The sequence below is a fragment of the Lampetra fluviatilis genome, chromosome 66, assembly GCF_964198595.1.
Source record: "Lampetra fluviatilis chromosome 66, kcLamFluv1.1, whole genome shotgun sequence".
NCBI lineage: Eukaryota > Metazoa > Chordata > Hyperoartia > Petromyzontiformes > Petromyzontidae > Lampetra > Lampetra fluviatilis.
Genome location: NC_136340.1, coordinates 6,498,583 through 6,518,794, shown reverse-complemented (window position 1 = coordinate 6,518,794; position 20,212 = coordinate 6,498,583). Strand labels below are relative to the sequence as shown.

Below are 20,212 nucleotides of genomic sequence, written 5' to 3'. Positions count from 1 at the left end.
CTGGCGCGTTTGTTATCTGAACTTGACCACCTGAATGTGACATTGTAGTCGTTAATCTCTTCATTGTTCTTTGATCACCGCTCGCCACGTTTCCATTCATTGTGTTGAGCACTACGTGATGTATTTGATCACCGCTCGCCCTCCGTCCCGGCGCGTCTCCATTCATTGTGTTGAGCACTGCGTGCAGTCTTTGATCGCCGCTCGCCCTCCGTCCCGACACGTCTCCATTCATTGTGTTGAGCACTGCGTGCAGTCTTTGATCACCGCTCCTCCTCCCTCCCGATACGTTTCCATTCATTGGCTACCACAGCCTGATAAGCTCTCCCCCCCTCTCCACCTCCCTTCAACTTGCTTATAAGGGATTACATCTTGAATCATTGCTTCACTTGATGCAGCTAATTCGGCTGTGACGGTCCCACCTGATGACGGAGACTTGTGTTGCCTCCGAAACGTCGTGAATTTTATTTTGTTTTGTTTTATTTTACTTTCATTAATTTTAATGTTTTTACCTACGTGACTTTACCGAAAAAACCTGAGAATATGAATCATTGCAGTCACGAAAGCTTCAAATCTAGAATTGTAGTCGTTGTTGTCTCTGCCATCCACATCAGCAGCTGTATGGAAGAATAACTCATAGAGACCCATAGAGACACATAGACTTATAGAGACCCATAGAGATCCATAGACTCGTTAGAGACCCATAGAGATCCATAGACTCACAGAGACCCAGAGAGATCCATAGACTCGTTAGAGACCCATAGAGATCCATAGACTCACAGAGACCCAGAGAGATCCATAGACCCATAGAGACCCATAGAGATCCATAGACTCACAGAGACCCAGAGAGATCCATAGACTCATTGAGACCCATAGAGATCCATAGACTCACAGAGACCCATAGAGACCCATAGACTCAGAGAGACCCATAGAGATCCATAGACTCACAGAGACCCAGAGAGATCCATAGACTTATTGAGACCCATAGAGATCCATAGACTCATTGAGACCCATAGAGACCCATAGACTTATAGAGACCCAGAGAGATCCATAGACTCATTGAGACCCTCAGAGACCCATAGAATCATAGAGACCCATAGAGATCCATAGACTCACAGAGACCCATAGAGATCCATAGACTCATAGTGACCCATAGAAATCCATAGCCTCAGAGAGACCCATGGAGATCCATAGACTCACAGAGACCCAGAGAGATCCATATACTCATTGAGACCCATAGAGATCCATAGACTCATTGAGACCCATAGAGACCCATAGACTTATAGAGACCCGGAGAGATCCATAGACTCATTGAGACCCTGAGAGACCCATAGACTCATAGAGACCCATAGAAATACATAGACTCACAGAGACCCAGAGAGATCCATAGACTCATAGAGACCCTGAGAGATCCATCGACTCATAGAGACCCAGAGATATCCATAGACTCACAGAGACCCATATAGATCCATAGACTCATAGAGACCCATAGAGACCCATAGAGATTCATAGACTCATAGAGACCCAGAGAGATCCATAGACTCATTGAGACCCTGAGAGACCCATAGACTCATAGAGACACATAGATATCCATAGACTCACAGAGACCCAGAGAGATCCATAGAGTCATAGAGACCCATAGAGATCCATAGACTCACAGAGACCCATAGAGATCCATAGACTAATAGAGACCCATAGAGATTCATAGACTCATAGAGACCCTGAGAGATCCATCGACTCATAGAGACCCAGAGAGATCCATAGACTCACAGAGACCCATAGAGATCCATAGACTCACAGAGACCCATAGAGATCCATAGACTCATAGAGACCCAGAGAGACCCATAGACTCATAGAGACCCATATAGATCCATAGACTCATAGAGACCCATAGAGATCCATAGACCCATAGAGACCCAGAGAGACCCATAGACTCATAGAGACCCATAGAGATCCATAGACTCACAGAGACCCATAGAGATCCATAGACTCATAGAGACCCAGAGAGACCCATAGACTCATTGAGACCCATAGAGATCCATAGACTCATAGAGACCCATAGAGATTCATAGACTCATAGAGACTCAGAGAGTTCCATAGACTCATTGAGACCCATAGAAATCCATAGGCGCACAGAGATCAATAGACTCATAGAGATCCATAGAGATCCATAGACTCAGAGAGAACCAGAGAAATGTGTAGACCGATAGACTAACAGACATCACAGCGATGATGAATCACTACTCCGCTACAGCTCCTATCTGAGCTTGACCACCTGAATGTGACGTTGCTTGTAAGTAATTGGTGCCCTGACTTCGACACGAGCAGCCACACGGAACAATAAGTGCGTGTGATGACGAGCGCGTATCTATTGATAATTGTTTTTTTTACCCTTCTATCTGGCAACAAAACTGACACCTTTTTGACAAGGAGTCATGTTTGCATAGACCACAATACCTGCAGTCATAATGCAAACAAAAACACAACTCTGATAATGTATGCACTGCAGGTATTGTGGTCTATGCAAACATGACTCCTTGTCAGAAAGGTGTCAGTTTTGTTGCCAGATAGAAGGGTAAAAAAAACAATTATCATATTTTTTTTACTGGCAAATGAGGTTCCAATCGCGTATCTATTTTTAACCCAGAGCTCTCCTCAACCGCGTGCCCTCTCTCTTCCACACCCCCAGCGATGGTGTCCAACTCGTCTCTGAATGCCTCGGCCGCCGCAACCGCTGACGCCTCCTCGGACCTCATCTTCATGGTGACACTTTTCCAGGACCTTCCCGGCGTCCGCTACGCGTGCTTCGCGGCCCTCCTCCTCATCTACAGCGCCACCATGCTCGCCAACCTCACCCTGGCGCTGGTCATCGGCCTGGAGTCGAGCCTCCGTCGGCCCATGTACGCGCTCATGGTTCTGCTGTCCGCCACGGACGCCATGGAGACGACGAACCTCATGCCGCGGATCATGGCCAACCTCGTCTCGGGCTACAACCACGTGACCGTGCCGGAGTGCATCGTCCAGATGTTCTTCGTCCACATGGGCATCAGGCTGCAGTCGTTCATCCTCACCGCCATGTCCGTTGACCGCTACGTGACCGTCGTGCACCCGCTGCGCTATGCCGCGCTCGTGTCCAACGCGCTCATCCTCAGGGTCTTCCTGGCGTCTGTGGCGCTCGCGACGCTGCCGATCTTCGGCTACGTGGTCGTGGCCTCGGGCCTACGCTACTGCCGGCCGATGGTCACCTCGTCGCCCAACTGCGACATCACGATTATCGGCAGCCTGTCGTGCGGCGACCTCTACCCCAGCGTCATCTTCACGTACGTGAACATCGTCACGGGCATCGCCATGCCGCTGCTGCTCGTCGTGGTCATGTACGCGCTCATCTTCTCCGACCTCCGCCGGCGGCGGGCAGGCCCGTCGGAGCGGAGCCACAGGAAGGCGGTGCACACGTGCCTCTCCCACCTGTTCGTCGTCGCCATCTTTTTCGCCTTCATCGCCTTCACGTTCATCAACGGCCTCAACCTCTACATGATCCCGCGCGACGTTCGCTTCCCGCTGCAGATCCTCCAGTACGTGGTGCCGCCCGCACTCAACCCGGTGGTGTACGGGCTGCGCACGGCCGAGATCCGGCGCGCATTCGCGAGGCTCGTTACGAGGCGCGTGGGGCCTGTTGTGGCCTGAGCGACAATTAGCCACATGGCGTAAAAAGCGGCCGCGGGTTACTGGCAAAAAAAGGTCCCATTTTGTGGCTCCTTGCGCCGAACTGTAAATGCCCTGATGGTGCATTGTCCTTGTGCTGTTCGCCTTTTGGCGTTCTCTGGTCTGACACTGGCGGTGAAACTAGGCCCTGAAGAAGGCTGCTGTCTCTGGTGTGGGCCAATTAGTTTCAAAGAAAATGCCATCTATTACACTGGTCAACACACTTTTTCTGGCAAAAGGGATTCCAACGGTTTTAATGTAATTTTGGGGTGCTGATTCCAAATCTGACATCAGTTTTTGCCTATCACATCAGGCTTTTGAGATATCAAATATTGCATTTTCAATAAAAACTGCAGAAGAAAAATATTAAATAAATGTGGATATCTACATAACATGATATTATAAACACACTATCCTAAAAATACAGCACCATATTTTAACACTAAAGCAGTCACTGACTCGCAACAACTTGCAATCATAAGTGACAGAGTTAATTTCGGGTAAAATCAATGAAAATGGGGTTTGCCGATAGCATAAAATGAGATGTGATAGAGAAAATCTGAGATCAGATTTGGAATCGGCACCCTGAAATTAGTCTAAAACAGCTGCAAAAGTCCAGGCCAGAATTTTTTTTTTTGACCTGTGTTATCAGAGCATGTTTGTTTGCATGTTCACCACATGCTCGTGTAGTTATTGCAAACTTAATTCCTTGAAAAAGGTTTCTATTTGGTGTTTGAACATCCTACCACCTCCTGTTTTATTGCCAGAAAGGGTAAAACTCGTTATTTTTTTTTCAAGATTTGTTTGTTCGATGTTGTTGTTCTTGGCGTCGTTTCCATTGAGTTGTTTTCGATTTGTTGAGTTGGCTCGCCTTGATTAATATCGGGGCATTGTGAGGCGCGGTGACGGCGGTGGCTCACTCACCGCTGGTGACCTTCCCGTTGCGGTGAGCATCTCACTTACATTTAACGATGCAATTCAAAATGCCTGGTGGGAAACTCCAGAGAGTACCTCTCTCTCTCAACCGTTGACAGCCTCATTAATCCAGCCCCTAAAAGCCACTCTGATCTCATCTCCACGTCTGAATGTGAAGAGTCGTCAGCATCAGTGGCGGCTCCTGAAAAATCTCTCGGGGGGCAAATGTCTGGATGATTGATAAGGTCCACCCATGCAATGAATAAATTAAAAGCTTAAGCATGGCGATAAATTATATTGTTGGATGAAACGTGCTTACGTATGATGACGTTAGCACGTATGATGACGTAAGCACGTTAGTGCATGCCCTCCCGGAAGCCATAGAGAATGCATTGCAGCGCCCCCGTTCGAAAAAAAACATCTTTGAATGTAAGTCTATGGGGCCACTCGGGGCGATTCTCAGCCGTAGTGAAATCGCCCAAAAAGAGGCGGTACTCCACAGAACGTGACATGACGCTGATTGGACTATATCCAGAGGCTGACAGTGACGGCTAGCGTGACTCTGTGGTTGAATGACATTCATTGGTGGTGCGTCGCCCAATCGCCCTAATGAAGAAACCGCCCCTGGTCAGCATCCTTCGGAGACAAGACTACGTAAACACCAGCGTGGACATTAGCCAAGTCGTACATGAAACGTGTGCATACCCACAAACCAGTGCCCACTCCCTCTAAATGACACCGCTACAAACTCTGAAGTTGACTCAAAGATGTTCAGGAAACAAGCAATGCATCTCACGCCTTCCACCTGCTCACGTGATCCTACCCCCTCCCCACCTCCTTCTGTAAAACACAGTGATGGCGTCATGTCACTCTTTTCGAGACCGGAAGCAGGTGGATTGCTTCACTAATTCTGGCAAATCGCCCGATGGTGCTGGTTAATGTAATCACCAGCAAAACGTCACGCTGCTCAAAATGTAAAATGTTGTGGATTTACTCTCTAACACACCGGTGGGCTGAAGTAGTACACTAATTGTCACGTATAGTAGTAGCTTTTTACCCTTTAAACTGGTACAAAACTGACACCTTTATACAAGGCATCATGTTTGCATTTTGACTGCTTGTGTTGCGGTTATTGCAAACATGATGCCTTGTATAAACGTGTCAGTTTTGTACCAGTTTAAAGGGTAAAAACCTACTACTATATTTTGCCACTGGTAAAGGAGGTCTCATAGTGTAATCGTCACGTTTTGTTTACGTGACAAACCTTCCTGGCTGTGTCGAGTGGTGGATGGTTACGACACATTTATACTTATGCTGCCCAACCAAAAAAAACTTGTATTATGAATTATTAAAAAATGTTTTTGATTATTTGGCAGGGGAAGTGCTAGCGATTGTGAATCATTCCACGCGTACAGACATTTTCCCCCACTGCATTTAATACCCCTCCTCACGAAAAGTAACCTGGATTCCCCGATGCTTAACAATTTCAAGCCGATTTCAAATCATCTTCTTGGTTCTTTCGGTAAAGTCACGTAGAAGGGAAATAATAAAATAATAAAACTAAAACATAATATAATACAATTTTCACGACGTCTCGGCCACAACGCAAGCAGCCGTCCTCAGGTGAAGAACAGGTCTGTCGGGAAGACAGCGTCTGAATGAAACACGCTGTTTTCCCGACAGACCTGTTCTTCACCTGAGGCCGGCTGCTTGCGTTGTGGCTGAAACGTTGTGAGAATTATTTTATTATGTTTTATTTTTATTATTTTATTATTTCCCTTCTACGTGACTTTACCGAAAGAACCAAGAAGATTGCACCGGTGTTAAAGCCTCTACACTGGCCGCCCGCCAGCTTTTAGAATTGATTTCAAGATGAGGTTTTTTTTAATTGTTTTTTTAAGTCACTAAAATGGAGTGGAAACTGAAAACACGAGTGACACCTGTTTTAAGGTATGAACCCATTAGATCCCTCAGAGCAACTGGTCTCTTGGTCGTGTCAAAGGCCAGGGGACTACAACTTATGCGGAGGGCAGCCTTCAGCAGTCTACTGTGTGGTACGGGAGGACGTGGAGCTGAGTGGACTTGCCGATGACCGGTGACCCAGCGGTGTCAAGCTCGGCCTCTGTGGAGGAGGAGGCTCATGAAGGACGCTGCTGACGCTACAGGGGCCAGTTGGAGGCGGTCGCCCCTCCAAGCAACAACAATGGAGGGCGGAGGAGCGACGCTCACAACAGGGAGCGGAGCGCCGGGCGGCTAAAGTGCAGCGAGTGTGGCACAGCAGAGGGCACAGGCGGTGCATCGGCCAATCGTTTCGGTCAGTCGTCTCGGTCAGTCAACCCCATGGCACCTGCAGGGTCTGTCCCGTGACCTCCCGCCAGCAAGCAAAACTTCGACGCTTCAAGTCGCCTCAAAGCGCACCCAGCATGGCGCAAACGCTGCGAAGACATCGCTGACACCTCGTGGCGAATGACGTCTGTTGTTGTTGTTGTTCTGGTGTGCACCTGTGTGTGTGTGTGCGCGCGTGTGGAGCGCTACATGGTCTGGAGAAGAGATGGAGCTGATGTGGAACGGGAGGATGTGGAGCTGAGTGGACTTGCACCAGCGGTGTCAAGATCGGCCCTCTGTGGGGGAGGCTCGTGAAGGACGCTGCTACTGGGCAGTTGTAGGCAGTCGCCCTCCAGCAAACAAAGGAGGGCAGAGGAGCGACGCTCACAACAACGAGCGGAGCGCCGGGCAGATAAAATTCAGCAAGTTCAACAGTACGGTGTTACAGCTGGTGGTGCATCTAGTGATCATCTCAGTCGGTCGATCCATGGCACCTGCTGGGTCTGTCCCGAGACCTCCTGCACCTAGCCTGGCACAGTAGGGGGGTACAGCTGGTGGTGCATCTACTGGTCATCTCAGTCAGCCTACCCGTGGCACCCGCTGGGTCTGTCCCGACACCTCCTGCACCTAGCCTGGCACAGTAGGGGGGTACAGCTGGTGGTGCATCTACCGGTCATCTCAGTCAGTCAACCCATGGCACCTGCTGGGTCTGTCCCGAGACCTCCTGCACCTAGCCTGGCACAGTAGGGGGGTACAGCTGGTGGTGCATCTACCGGTCATCTCAGTCAGCCGACCCATGGCACCTGCTGGGTCTGTCCCGAGACCTCCTGCACCTAGCCTGGCACAATAGGGGGGTACAGCTGGTGGCGCATCTACCGGTCATCTCAGTCAGCCGACCCATGGCACCTGCTGGGTCTGTCCCGAGACCTCCTGCACCTAGCCTGGCACAGTAGGGGGGTACAGCTGGTGGTGCATCTACTGGTCATCTCAGTCAGCCTACCCGTGGCACCTGCTGGGTCTGTCCCGACACCTCCTGCACCTAGCCTGGCACAGTAGGGGGGTACAGCTGGTGGTGCATCTACCGGTCATCTCAGTCAGTCAACCCATGGCACCTGCTGGGTCTGTCCCGAGACCTCCTGCACCTAGCCTGGCACAGTAGGGGGGTACAGCTGGTGGTGCATCTACCGGTCATCTCAGTCAGCCGACCCATGGCACCTGCTGGGTCTGTCCCGAGACCTCCTGCACCTAGCCTGGCACAATAGGGGGGTACAGCTGGTGGCGCATCTACCGGTCATCTCAGTCAGCCGACCCATGGCACCTGCTGGGTCTGTCCCGAGACCTCCTGCACCTAGCCTGGCACAGTAGGGGGGTACAGCTGGTGGTGCATCTACTGGTCATCTCAGTCAGCCTACCCATGGCACCTGCTGGGTCTGTCCCGAGACCTCCTGCACCTAGCCTGGCACAGTAGGGGGGTACAGCTGGTGGTGCATCTACCGGTCATCTCAGTCAGCCGGCCCATGGCACCTGCTGGGTCTGTCCCGAGACCTCCTCCTGTCAGCAGCGAGCCTTCGACACATCACGTGGTAACCTCCAAGTGCACCTGGCCTGGCACAGGCCCCATGGTGACCTCACCGCCACTTGGTGGCGAATGGCGTGGTTATTGGCATTTGTGGACCCGAATTTGTTCGCGCAATGAGTGGCCAGCATCACGCACGGCCGCCTTTGTCTCTCCCCGGTGCTGACATTCTACACGCAGCACTCGTTTTCAGGCTGAGTCGATCTAGGTGGAAGGAGGCCAGCGAGCGGTTCAGACATTCGTCGTTGGGTCTGGTCGGGTTCGAAGCGCAGCGCGCTACCCGCTACACTACCGCTCTGGCCCCCCCCCCACCTTTGTCTTTCCAGAGGCGATGTTTAACTACACACAGCACCAGGTTACTCATTTGAGGCTCAGTCGACCTAGGGGAGGCCCACGACCTGGTTCAGATAATCGTCAACGGTGTTGGCCGTGAGCGGGAATCGAACTCGCGTCTCCGGGTTCGTTGCTGGTGGTGGTGGTGGTGGCGGTGGCGGTGGTGGTGGCCGTGGTGGCAGTGACGGTGGTGGTGGCGGTGGTGGTGGCAGTGGTGGTGGCGGCGGTGGTGGTGGCGGTGGTGGCGGTGGTGGTGGCCGTGGTGGCAGTGACGGTGGTGGTGGTGGCGGCGGTGGTGGCGGCGGTGGTGGCGGCGGTGGTGGCGGTGGTGGTGGCGGTGGTGGTGGCCGTGGTGGCGGTGACGGTGGTGGCGGTGGTGGCGGTGGTGGTGGTGGTGGCGGTGGTGGCAGTGGTGGTTGCGGTGGTGGTGGCCATGAACGGGAATCGACCTCGGGTCACGCTGGGTTCAAAACTCGGTTCAACACCGCTCCCCAGTTGTGGTTGTTGTGGTTGTTGTTGTTGTTGTCGTGGTTGTTGTTGTTTGAAGTTCTTTGCGCGGTTGATATGCTGCGGAATCGCCCGACTCACAGCTACCGACTGTGATCATCACCACCATCACCACCATCACCCCCCCCCCCACTCCTCCTCCTGCTGCTTCTTCCCGCGGGTACCGGGAGGGGGGCAGAGGGGAGTGACCCCCACCCCATCCACCCCCTCAATCCCCCCTACCCCCTCCACCCACTCCCCCTCCACCCCCTCCACCGACGAACTTCATATCCCACCCCCACTCGCCTCATACACTCCCTCCACCCCCTCCACCACTCCCCTCTCAACCATCCCCCCCACCCCCTCCACCCCCACCCCACAAACCCACCACCCCCACCCCCTCCACTCCAAACCCCTCCACCCCCACCCCCACCTCCACCTCCACCCCCTCCATCTCTCCCACACCCCCTCCACCCCCCTACCCCCACCCCTCCACCCCCACCAAACCCACCACCCCCACCCCCTCCACTCCAAACCCCACCACCCCCCACCCCCTCCATCTCCCCCACACCCCCTTCACCCCACCCCCCCACCCCTCCACCCACACCTCCCCCACCCCCCATCTCCCCCACCACCCCCACCCCCCCACCCCCCCCACCCCCACTACCCCCACCCCCATCTCCCCCACACCCCCTCCACCCCCCATCAGCGCCTCTGTGGATTGAAGGAGGGTGCCCGGGAGAGGCCACGCGGCTGCTGCTGCTGCTGCTGCGGCGCCTCCCGCCGATAAAAGGCGCCCCGCGCTCGCCAGTTGCGAGCGACAATCGCGTGCAAGAGTTGCAAGCGACAGTCGCGGGCAACCGACGGTCGCAAGCAACGATAGTCGCGGGCAAGAGTTGCAAGCAACACTCGCAGGCAACCGACGGTCGCAAGCAACGATAGTCGCGGGCAAGAGTTGCAAGCGACAATCGCGGGCAACCGACGGTCGCAAGCAACGATAGTCGCGGGCAAGAGTTGCAAGCGACAATCGCGGGCAACCGACAGTCGCGGGCAACAGTTGCAAGCAACAGTCGCGTCACTTGCGACGATCCTGCGAGAGCGGGTAAGCGTTGCAAAGTATCGAAGTGTGCGCCTACTGTCGCGATGCCGATGCATGTGCGTGCGTACCTGGCGTGGCGGTGTTGTAGTAAACATCGCCACTCGGGGAGAGACAAAGGCGGCCGGGCGTGGTGCTGACCACCCCACCCCCCCCTCGTGTGCCTTGATAGGTGCTCGCTAACAGCACTTGCCCCAACCGTCTGCTGAGGCTATACGGGGGATCTTTTTCTTTTCTTTCTGTGTGTGTGTGTATATATATTCAACGTCAGTGACGATTATCTGAACCGGTCCTGGGCCTCCCCTAGGTCGACTCGGCCTCAAATGAGTTCCCGGTGCGGTGTGTAGTAAACATCATCGCCACTAGGGGAGACAAAGGCGGTCGGGCGTGGTTGCTGGTCACCCATCCCGTCTGCGTCACGGGTTGCTGCTCGCTACTCCTCGCAAACATCACTTGGGCACCAACAGTCGGCTAAGGCTACAGGGGGGAGATCTACAGTGAGGGAAAAAAAGTATTTGATCCCCTGCTGATTCTGTACGCTTGCCCACCGACGAATAAATGATGAGTCTATAATTTTAATGGTAGGTTTATTTGAACAGTGAGAGACAGAAAAACAACAAAACAATCCAGAAAAACGCATGTCAAAAATGTTATGAATTTATTTGCATTTTAATGAGGGAAATAAGTATTTGACCCCCTCTAAATCAGAAAGATTTCTGGCTCCCAGGTGTTTTTTATACAGGTAACGAGCTGAGATTAGGAGCACACTCTGATCATTTCTTTGTCAGTGGTCAAACGTACAAAATCATCAGGGGATCAAATACTTTTTTCCCTCACTGTATGTCTTCTCTTTGTGTGTGTGCCGTGTGCTCTGAAGAAGGTCCATTGGCCGAAACGTCGAATAGTAAAAATAAGTTTCCCTTTAATGAAAGTGTTCTTTGTTATTTGCTACTCATGCTTGAGCACTACTTCCAAAGCGATATCGCCAATCCAGACCCTGAAGCCTGCGGTATATTTAAAGTTTGCGTGTCTTTCTCTCTCTCTCATCATCATCACGGTGGCTAGGAGATGTTAACTACCTCGCCTGGTGTACAGGAGGTCGTGGGTTCGATCCTGACCCTGAAGCCTGCTTTATATTTGGAGTCTGCGTGTGTCTCTCTCTCTCATCATCATCTTCACGGTGGCTAGGAGATGTTAACTACCTCGCCTGGTCTACAGGAGGTCGTGGGTTTGATCCAGACCCTGACGACTGCGGTTTATTTGGAGTCTGCGTGTCTCTCTCTCTCTCATCATCATCTTCACGGTGGCTAGGAGATGTTAACTATCTCGCCTGGTCTACAGTAGGTCGTGGGTTTGATCCAGACCCTGAAGCCTGCGGTTTATTTGGAGTCTGCGTGTCTCTCTCTCTCTCATCATCATCACGGTGGCTAGGAGATGTTAACTACCTCGCCTGGTATACAGGAGGTCGTGAGTTCGATCCCGACCCTGAAGCTTGCTGTATATTTGGAGTTTGCGTGTCTCTCTCTCTCTCATCATCATCACGGTGGCTAGGAGATGTTAACTACCTCGCCTTGTATGCAGGAGGTCGTGAGTTCGATCCTGACCCTGAAGCCTGCTGCTGTATATTTGGAGTCTGCGTGTGTGTCTCTCTCTCATCATCATCTTCACGGTGGCTAGGAGATGTTAACTACCTCGCCTGGTCTACAGGAGGTCGTGGGTTTGATCCAGACCCTGACGACTGCGGTTTATTTGGAGTCTGCGTGTCTCTCTCTCATCATCATCTTCACGGTGGCTAGGAGATGTTAACTACCTCGCCTGGTCTACAGGAGGTCGTGGGTTTGATCCAGACCCTGACGCCTGCTTTATATTTGGAGTCTGCGTGTGTGTCTCTCTCTCATCATCATCTTCACGGTGGCTAGGAGATGTTAACTACCTCGCCTTGTGTACAGGAGGTCGTGGGTTCGATCCCGACCCTGAAGCCTGCTGTATATTTGGAGTTTGCGTGTCTCTCTCTCTCTCATCATCATCACGGTGGCTAGGAGATGTTAACTACCTTGCCTGGTCTACAGGAGGTCGTGGGTTTGATCCCGACCCTGACGCCTGCTTTATATTTGGAGTCTGCGTGTGTCTCTCTCTCTCATCATCATCTTCACGGTGGCTAGGAGATGTTAACTGCCTCGCCTGGTCTACAGGAGGTCGTGGGTTTGATCCAGACCCTGAAGACTGCGGTTTATTTGGAGTCTGCGTGTCTCTCTCTCTCTCGTCATCATCTTCACGGTGGCTAGGAGATGTTAACTATCTCGCCTGGTCTACAGGGGGTCGTGGGTTCGATCCCGACCCTGACGCCTGCTGTATATTTGGAGTTTGCGTGTCTCTCTCTCTCTCATCATCATCTCCACGGTGGCTAGGAGATGTTGACTACCTCGCCTGGTATACAGGAGGTCGTGGGTTCGATCTCGACCCTGAAGTCTGCTGTATATTTGGAGTTTGCGTGTCTCTCTCTCTCCTCATCATCATCTTCACGGTGGCTAGGAGATGTTAACTACCTCGACTGGTCTACAGGAGGCTGTGGGTTCGATCCCGACCCTGAAGTCGGCTGTATATTTGGAGTATGCGTGTCTCTCTCTCTCATCATCATCTTCACGGTGGCTAGGATATGTTAACTACCTTGCCTGGTCTACAGGAGGTCGTGGGTTCGATCCCGACCCTGACGCCTGCTGTATATTTGGAGTTTGTGTGTCTCTCTCTCTCTCTCTTATCATCATCTTCACGGTGGCTAGGAGATGTTAACTATCTCGCCTGGTGTACAGGAGGTCGTGGGTTCGATCCCGACCCTGAAACCTGCTGTATATTTGGAGTCTGCGTGTCTCTCTCTCTCTCTCATCATCATCTTCACGGTGGCTAGGAGATGTTAACTATCTCGCCTGGTCTACAGGAGGTCGTGGGTTCGATCCCGACCCTGACGCCTGCTGTATATTTGGAGTTTGCGTGTCTCTCTCTCTCATCATCATCTCCACGGTGGCTAGGAGATGTTGACTACCTCGCCTGGTATACAGGAGGTCGTGGGTTCGATCTCGACCCTGAAGTCTGCTGTATATTTGGAGTTTGCGTGTCTCTCTCTCTCATCATCATCATCTTCACGGTGGCTAGGAGATGTTAACTGCCTCGACTGGTCTACAGGAGGCTGTGGGTTCGATCCCGACCCTGAAGTCTGCTGTATATTTGGAGTCTGCGTGTCTCTCTCTCTCATCATCATCTTCACGGTGGCTAGGATATGTTAACTACCTTGCCTGGTCTACAGGAGGTCGTGGGTTCGATCCCGACCCTGACGCCTGCTATATATTTGGAGTTTGCGTGTCTCTCTCTCTCTCTCATCATCATCTCCACGGTGGCTAGGAGATGTTGACTACCTCGCCTGGTATACAGGAGGTCGTGGGTTCGATCTCGACCCTGAAGTCTGCTGTATATTTGGAGTTTGCGTGTCTCTCTCTCTCATCATCATCATCTTCACGGTGGCTAGGATATGTTAACTACCTCGACTGGTCTACAGGAGGCTGTGGGTTCGATCCCGACCCTGAAGCCTGTTTTATATTTGGAGTCTGTGTGAGTCTCTCTCTCTCAATCATCATCATCATCACGGTGGCTAGGAGATGTTAACTACCTCGCCTGGTATACAGAATCTTGACTTAAAGTCAGGTATATAGATTCAAAGAAAATAAGAAAAAAACTACGTTTCGATCGCAACGCAAGTGGTCGTCGTCAGGAAAAGCGGGTTAACTTCTAAAGGCAAACTGCTTAATAAACACATTTAGAATCAACGTCACGCGTTGAGAATATTTGACTGCTGCAATAAATTTCGACTTGATGAGATGCCGCTTCGTTGAACTATCAGTTGTGATCGCTCCAAAGCAGCTCAGTGGCGCCTGACCTGGTAAAAATGTTTTTGTAGTTTACGAGAATATTAAGATTGGTCTATCCTGTGTTACTTAAACGCACGCTGAATGGCTAAAGGCAAGGTTTCTCAATGTTTTAACCCTCTTCACGTACACGTTGCACATGCTTACAATAGACAGCTACAGGCTTAGTGCGGCCTGGAAGCGTATTATTAAATAAGATGCATTACAATTCCTTATAAGGGAGACAAGCACTAACTGATTATTAATGTAGCATAATCACAATAGAACACATTCCAAATGATTACTAATCTACAACTCGCATCGTAACAATAGCCTTATTACTAATCAAGTATATAATTACAATAACCCCCCCTCAAATCTTTGCACCTGATGAGTTAATGAGTTAATGATGACGTCACCCTGCTGCTGCTCTATATAAGAACGGGAGACACAGCAGAGCCTCACCATTCTGGCGAATTGCCCGATGATGCTGGATGCAATTACCAGCGAAACGTCGTACTCAAATTGTAAATGTTGTGGTTCCACGCTTCAACACACCGGTGGGCTAAAGCAGTGAACTATTTGTCTTTTGTCAACGTGACACTTTTTTTACTGATTGGCCGTGTCGGGTGGTGGAGGGTTACGACACATTTATAATAAACGCGATCTAAACCCAAAAATCGTTGATTATGAACAATATTGGTCGCGAAAGCCTACGTGTTAAACTGCTTACAATAGAGTTTTTTGTTATATCTATGAGACCGTTTTATATTTATCAGTACAGCTACTCCTCTACTTACGAACGAGTTAGGTTCCAGAGGTTTGTTCGTAAGTCGATTTCTTTGTTAATTCCCAAATTTACTCCTGTTGATTCCAAATGTATTTACGGCATGTATATTAAACACCGGGGAATGGCTTTAAAAGTTATATCATCTCCTGTAAATGTAGATGCCACTGCTTCTTCACGTTCTGCAGATGTAGATGCCACTGGTTCTTCACGTTCTGCAGATGAAGATGCCACTGGTTCTCCACGTTCTGCAGATCTAGATGCCACTGGTTGTTCACACTCTGCAGATGTAGATGCCACTGGTTCTTCACGTTCTGCAGATGTAGATGCCACTGGTTCTTCACGTTCTGCAGATCTAGATGCCACTGGTTCTTCACGTTCTGCAGATGTAGATGCCACTGGTTCTTCACATTCTGCAGATGTAGATGCCACTGGTTCTCCACGTTCTGCAGATGTAGATGCCACTGGTTCTCCACGTTCTGCAGATGTAGATGCCACTGGTTCTTCACGTTCTGCAGATGTAGATGCCACTGGTTCTTCACGTTCTGCAGATGTAGATGCCACTGGTTCTTCACGTTCTGCAGATGTAGATGCCACTGGTTCTTCACGTTCTGCAGATGTAGATGCCACTGGTTCTTCACGTTCTGCAGATGTAGATGCCACTGGTTCTTCACATTCTGCAGATGTAGATGCCACTGGTTCTCCACGTTATGCAGATCTAGATGCCACTGGTTGTTCACGTTCTGCAGATCTAGATGCCACTGGTTCTTCATGTTCTGCAGATGTAGATGCCACTGGTTCTTCACGTTCTGCAGATGTAGATGCCACCACCGCCATCTATTGCGCGTGTGCGGTTGAACTTTTACGACTCTAGGTCCGAACGGGCAACTGGACAAACAGACCAGGCTTGTTCGTATCTCTGAAAGTTCGTAAGTAGATGAGTCCCTGCTTCAAGAATGATGAAGCAATACAATCGAAGGCTCTATACCCTGCCAGGCACTGACACAGGAGGTGTTAAGATGTCCAAAAGCACCAACTAGAGAGCGGTACCTGTACTTCTCCTTGGTTCTTTCGGTAAAGTCACGTAGAATGGAAATAATAAAATAATAAAAATAAAACATAATAAAATTATTCTCACGACGTTTCGGCCACAACGCAAGCAGCCGTGCTCAGGTGAAGAACAGGTCGGGTACGGGTACGGGTAGGCCGTGAGTCACTGGTGAGTCACCGTTTGTCACTCATTTCCCAACGTCTTGTCTCTTCTCACAATTCAAGTTCCTAGAATCAACCCACCCGCGCCTGCAACGTGGCTTCATCCCAGAGGTCACAATCAGGTACCCGATACCCGTACCCTACCCGTACCTGGCCGGGTACGGGTACGGCCGGGTATGGGTACCCGTTTGCGACCCTGGTGCGGCCGGGTGAGGGTAAGGAATCAAAACCCGTTTGCGACCTCTGTAGCCAACACATTGCGGCCGGGAAAGCTTGCGGTAACCTGCCATCGCTTTCACGTTTCCGCCATGTAAACGTCTACCCTCACGCCTTTCCTTTCTCGCCCTCGATTCATCGTGTCGCTCTCTCGCAGCGCTGGCTCAATCCGCGTCGCGGGGGCTTTGCTCATTGGCACCGAGCTCACAGTTTCTGGTCGGCCGGAGTCCACCTAAATCCAGGTCCCTCGCTTCCGTCACTGCCCTTTCACCAAGTCACGCGTCTCCTTTCGTCACTCGCTCTCCTCCAAGGCTTACATCTCACACTGATCTGCAATCTTCGGCCACTCGTTCCCCTCCAAGGCTTTCATCCCATTCTGATCTGCAATCTTCGGCCACTCGTTCCCCTCCAAGGCTTTCATCCCATTCTGATCTGCAATCTTCGGCCACTCGGTCTCCTCCAAGGCTTACATCTCACACTGATCTGCAATCTTCGGCCACTCGTTCTCCTCCAAGGCTCACATCCCAACACTGATCTGCAATCTTCGGCCACTCGTTCCCCTCCAAGGCTTTCATCCCATTCTGATCTGCAATCTTCGGCCACTCGGTCCCCTCCGAGGCTACATCCCATTCTGATCTGCAATCTTTGGCCACTCGTTCCCCTCTAAGGCTTTCATCCCATTCTGATCTGCAATCTTCGGCCACTCGTCTTCCTCCAAGGCTTACATCCCATTCTGATCTGCAATCTTTGACCACTCGCTCCCCTCCAAGGCTTACATCCCATTCTGATCTGCAATCTTTGGCCACTCGTTCGCCTCTGAGGTTTTCATCCCTCCCTGATCTGCAATCTTTGGCCACTCGTTCTCCTCCAAGGCTCACATCCCACCCTGATCTGCAATCTTCGGCCACTCGTTCCCCTCCAAGGCTTACATCCCACCCTGATCTGCAATCTTCGGCCACTCGTTCTCCTCCAAGGCTCACATCCCACCCTGATCTGCAATCTTCGTCCCCTCGCACTCCTCTAAGGCTTTCATCCCATCCTGATGTGCAATCTTCGGCCACTCGTTCCCCTCCGAGGCTACATCCCACCCTGATCTGCAATCTTTGGCCACTCGTTCTCCTCCAAGGCTCACATCCCAACCCTGATGTGCAATCTTTGGCCACTCGTTCTCCTCCAAGGCTTTCATGCCACCCTGATCTGCAATCTTCGGCCACTCGTTCTCCTCCAAGGCTTACATCCCATACTAATCTGCAACATTTGGCCACTCGTACTCCTCCAAGGCTTACGTCCCACCCTGCCACCAAACTCCTTATTCACGTCCTCATCTTTACACGGCTCGACTATTGCAATTGTCTTATGCTCAGATTACCATCCTACGCGTTCAAGCCACTGCAACAAATTCAAAGCACCGCCTGACATATCATCTTCAATCTCCCCTTTTATAACCCACACATCATCTCTCCTCATTCAGAACGTGAAGAATCGGTGGCATCTACATCTGTTTATTATTGGCGCCTCTTTAAATTAATTACTCGAGTTTGTAAAGCTCTTCAAGGCCTGGCTACCTTACCTCCCTTCTCTCATCTCACTTTACGTTCGCCTGCCCCGCTCTCTGCGTTCTAAATCTTTGCCGTCTCTTTCAGTTCCTCCTTAATTCTAGATTTGAAGCTTTCGTGACCGCAAGGATCCATACTCTTAGTTCTTTCGGTAAAATCACGTAGGTAAAAAATGAAATTAAAATTAATAAAAAAAAAACAATAAAATCACGACGTTTCGGAGGCAACACAAGTCTCCGGTCCCACCTGATGACGGAGACTTGTGTTGCCTCCGAAACGTCGTCCCACCTGACGACGGAGACTTGTGTTGCCTCCGAAACGTCGTGATTTTATTGTTTTATTTTTTATTAATTTTTATTTCATCTTTTACCTACGTCACTTTACCGAAAGAACTAAGAGTACAGTTCCTCCTTGTCAGCGTGCACATTCTCGGTGTCGCTCATTCTCTCTCCTAGCCCCCCTCGTCACTGGAATCGACCGCCCTTGCACGTCAAACAATCGCTCGCTCTCACTACCTTCCGTTTTGTCTGTTAAACCCCCACTTATTATTTTGTATTGCTCACCCTTCCTTCTCCCCCCGTGTTGTCCTCACCAACTCGCATTGACGTCGCCTTCTCTATCCCCAAACTCCCCGTGGTCGCCCGTCATCAATCCACTCATTTCCACCTTCGCTCATTCCACACATCGTAGTTGTCATCGCCGCCACCGCCACCGCTACCACCACCCCACCACCGCCACCACCTCGTTTTACATATATCCCATCCACTCATCTCGTTTCATCTCACCAACCATCTTGTACCATAGGTCGATTACTGCACAGCGCCTTGGTTAAGGCGCTACATAAATGTCACCTCCTCCCCCCATCCCCCTAAATCCCCCCCCCCCATTCCTCCCACCTCGCTAGCAATGGGGTCCACAAACTTGTCTGCCAATGCCTTGGATGCCACCAATGCCACCTCGGACCTCATCCTCATGGTCACGCTCTTTCGCGAGCCTTCCGGCGCGCGCTACTCGGCCTTCGCAGCCCTCCTCCTCATCTACACCTTCACGGTGGTGGTCAACGTGATGCTGGGCCTGGTCATCTGCCTGGAGTCGAACCTTCACCGGCCCATGTACGTGCTCATGGCGCTGCTGGCGCTCACCGACATCGTGGAGACGACGAACGCTCTGCCGAGGGTCATGGCCAACCTCGTCTCGAGCAACAACTACATGTCCATGCCCGAGTGCATCGCCCAGATGTTCTTCTACCACATAGCCATCAGGGTGCAGTCGTTCATCCTCACCACCATGTCCGTGGACCGCTACGTGGCGATCGTCCACCCGCTGCGCTACCACTCGATCATGTCCAACGCGCTGGTCTTCAAGGTCTTCCTGGCGTGCGTGGCGCTAGCGGCGTTGCCGATCATCGGCTACGTGAGCGTGGTGGTGCGCCTCAACTTCTGCCGGGTCAAGGTCACCTACTCGCCCAACTGCGACATCATGATGATCAGTAACCTCTCGTGCAGCGACCTCTACCCCAACGTCTTCTACACGTACACGAACATCATCACGGGCATCGCCATGCCGCTGCTGCTCGTCATGGCCATGTACGCGCTCATCTTCGCCGACCTTCGCCGGAGGGGTGGCTCGTTGAAGCAGAGCCACAAGAAGGCGGTGCACACGTGCGTGACGCACCTGTTCAACGTCACCGTCTTCTTCAGCTCCATCGTGTTCACGTTCATCAACGGCCTCAACCTCTACACGATCCCGCGCGACATTCGCTTCCCGTTGCAGAGCCTTCAGTACGTGGTGCCGCCCGCACTCAACCCGGTGGTGTACGGACTCCGCACGGCCGAGATCCGGCGCGCCTTCGCGAGGCTCGTGACGAGGCGGGTGGCGCCCGCGGTGTCCGCTAAGTGAAACAAATTGACCGTAAAAATTTCGATGTAAAGCTTTGGTGACTGCAGGGATTCATCTTCTTGGTTCTTTCGGTAAAGTCACGTAGAATGGAAATAATAAAGTAATAAAAATAAAACATAATAAAATAATTCTCACGACGTTTCGGCCACAGCGCAAGCAGCCGTCCTCAAGTGAAGAACAGGGCTGTCGGAAAGACAGCGTCTGAATGAACACCAC

The 20,212-nt window shown here is 51.5% G+C and overlaps 2 protein-coding genes across 2 annotated transcripts; both read left to right on the top strand.

Moving 5' to 3' along the window:
• Window positions 1-2,688: 2,688 nt before the first annotated feature.
• On the top strand, window positions 2,689-3,681 carry LOC144952157 (olfactory receptor 56A4-like). Its single transcript, XM_078882561.1, has one exon. The coding sequence runs from the start codon at window positions 2,689-2,691 to the stop codon at window positions 3,679-3,681; it is 993 nt and encodes a 330-aa protein (XP_078738687.1).
• Window positions 3,682-19,003: 15,322 nt separating this feature from the next.
• On the top strand, window positions 19,004-19,996 carry LOC144952249 (olfactory receptor 8H2-like). Its single transcript, XM_078882681.1, has one exon. It carries the CDS (start codon window positions 19,004-19,006, stop codon window positions 19,994-19,996), a length of 993 nt encoding a protein of 330 aa, XP_078738807.1.
• The last annotated feature ends 216 nt before the right edge of the window (window positions 19,997-20,212 follow it).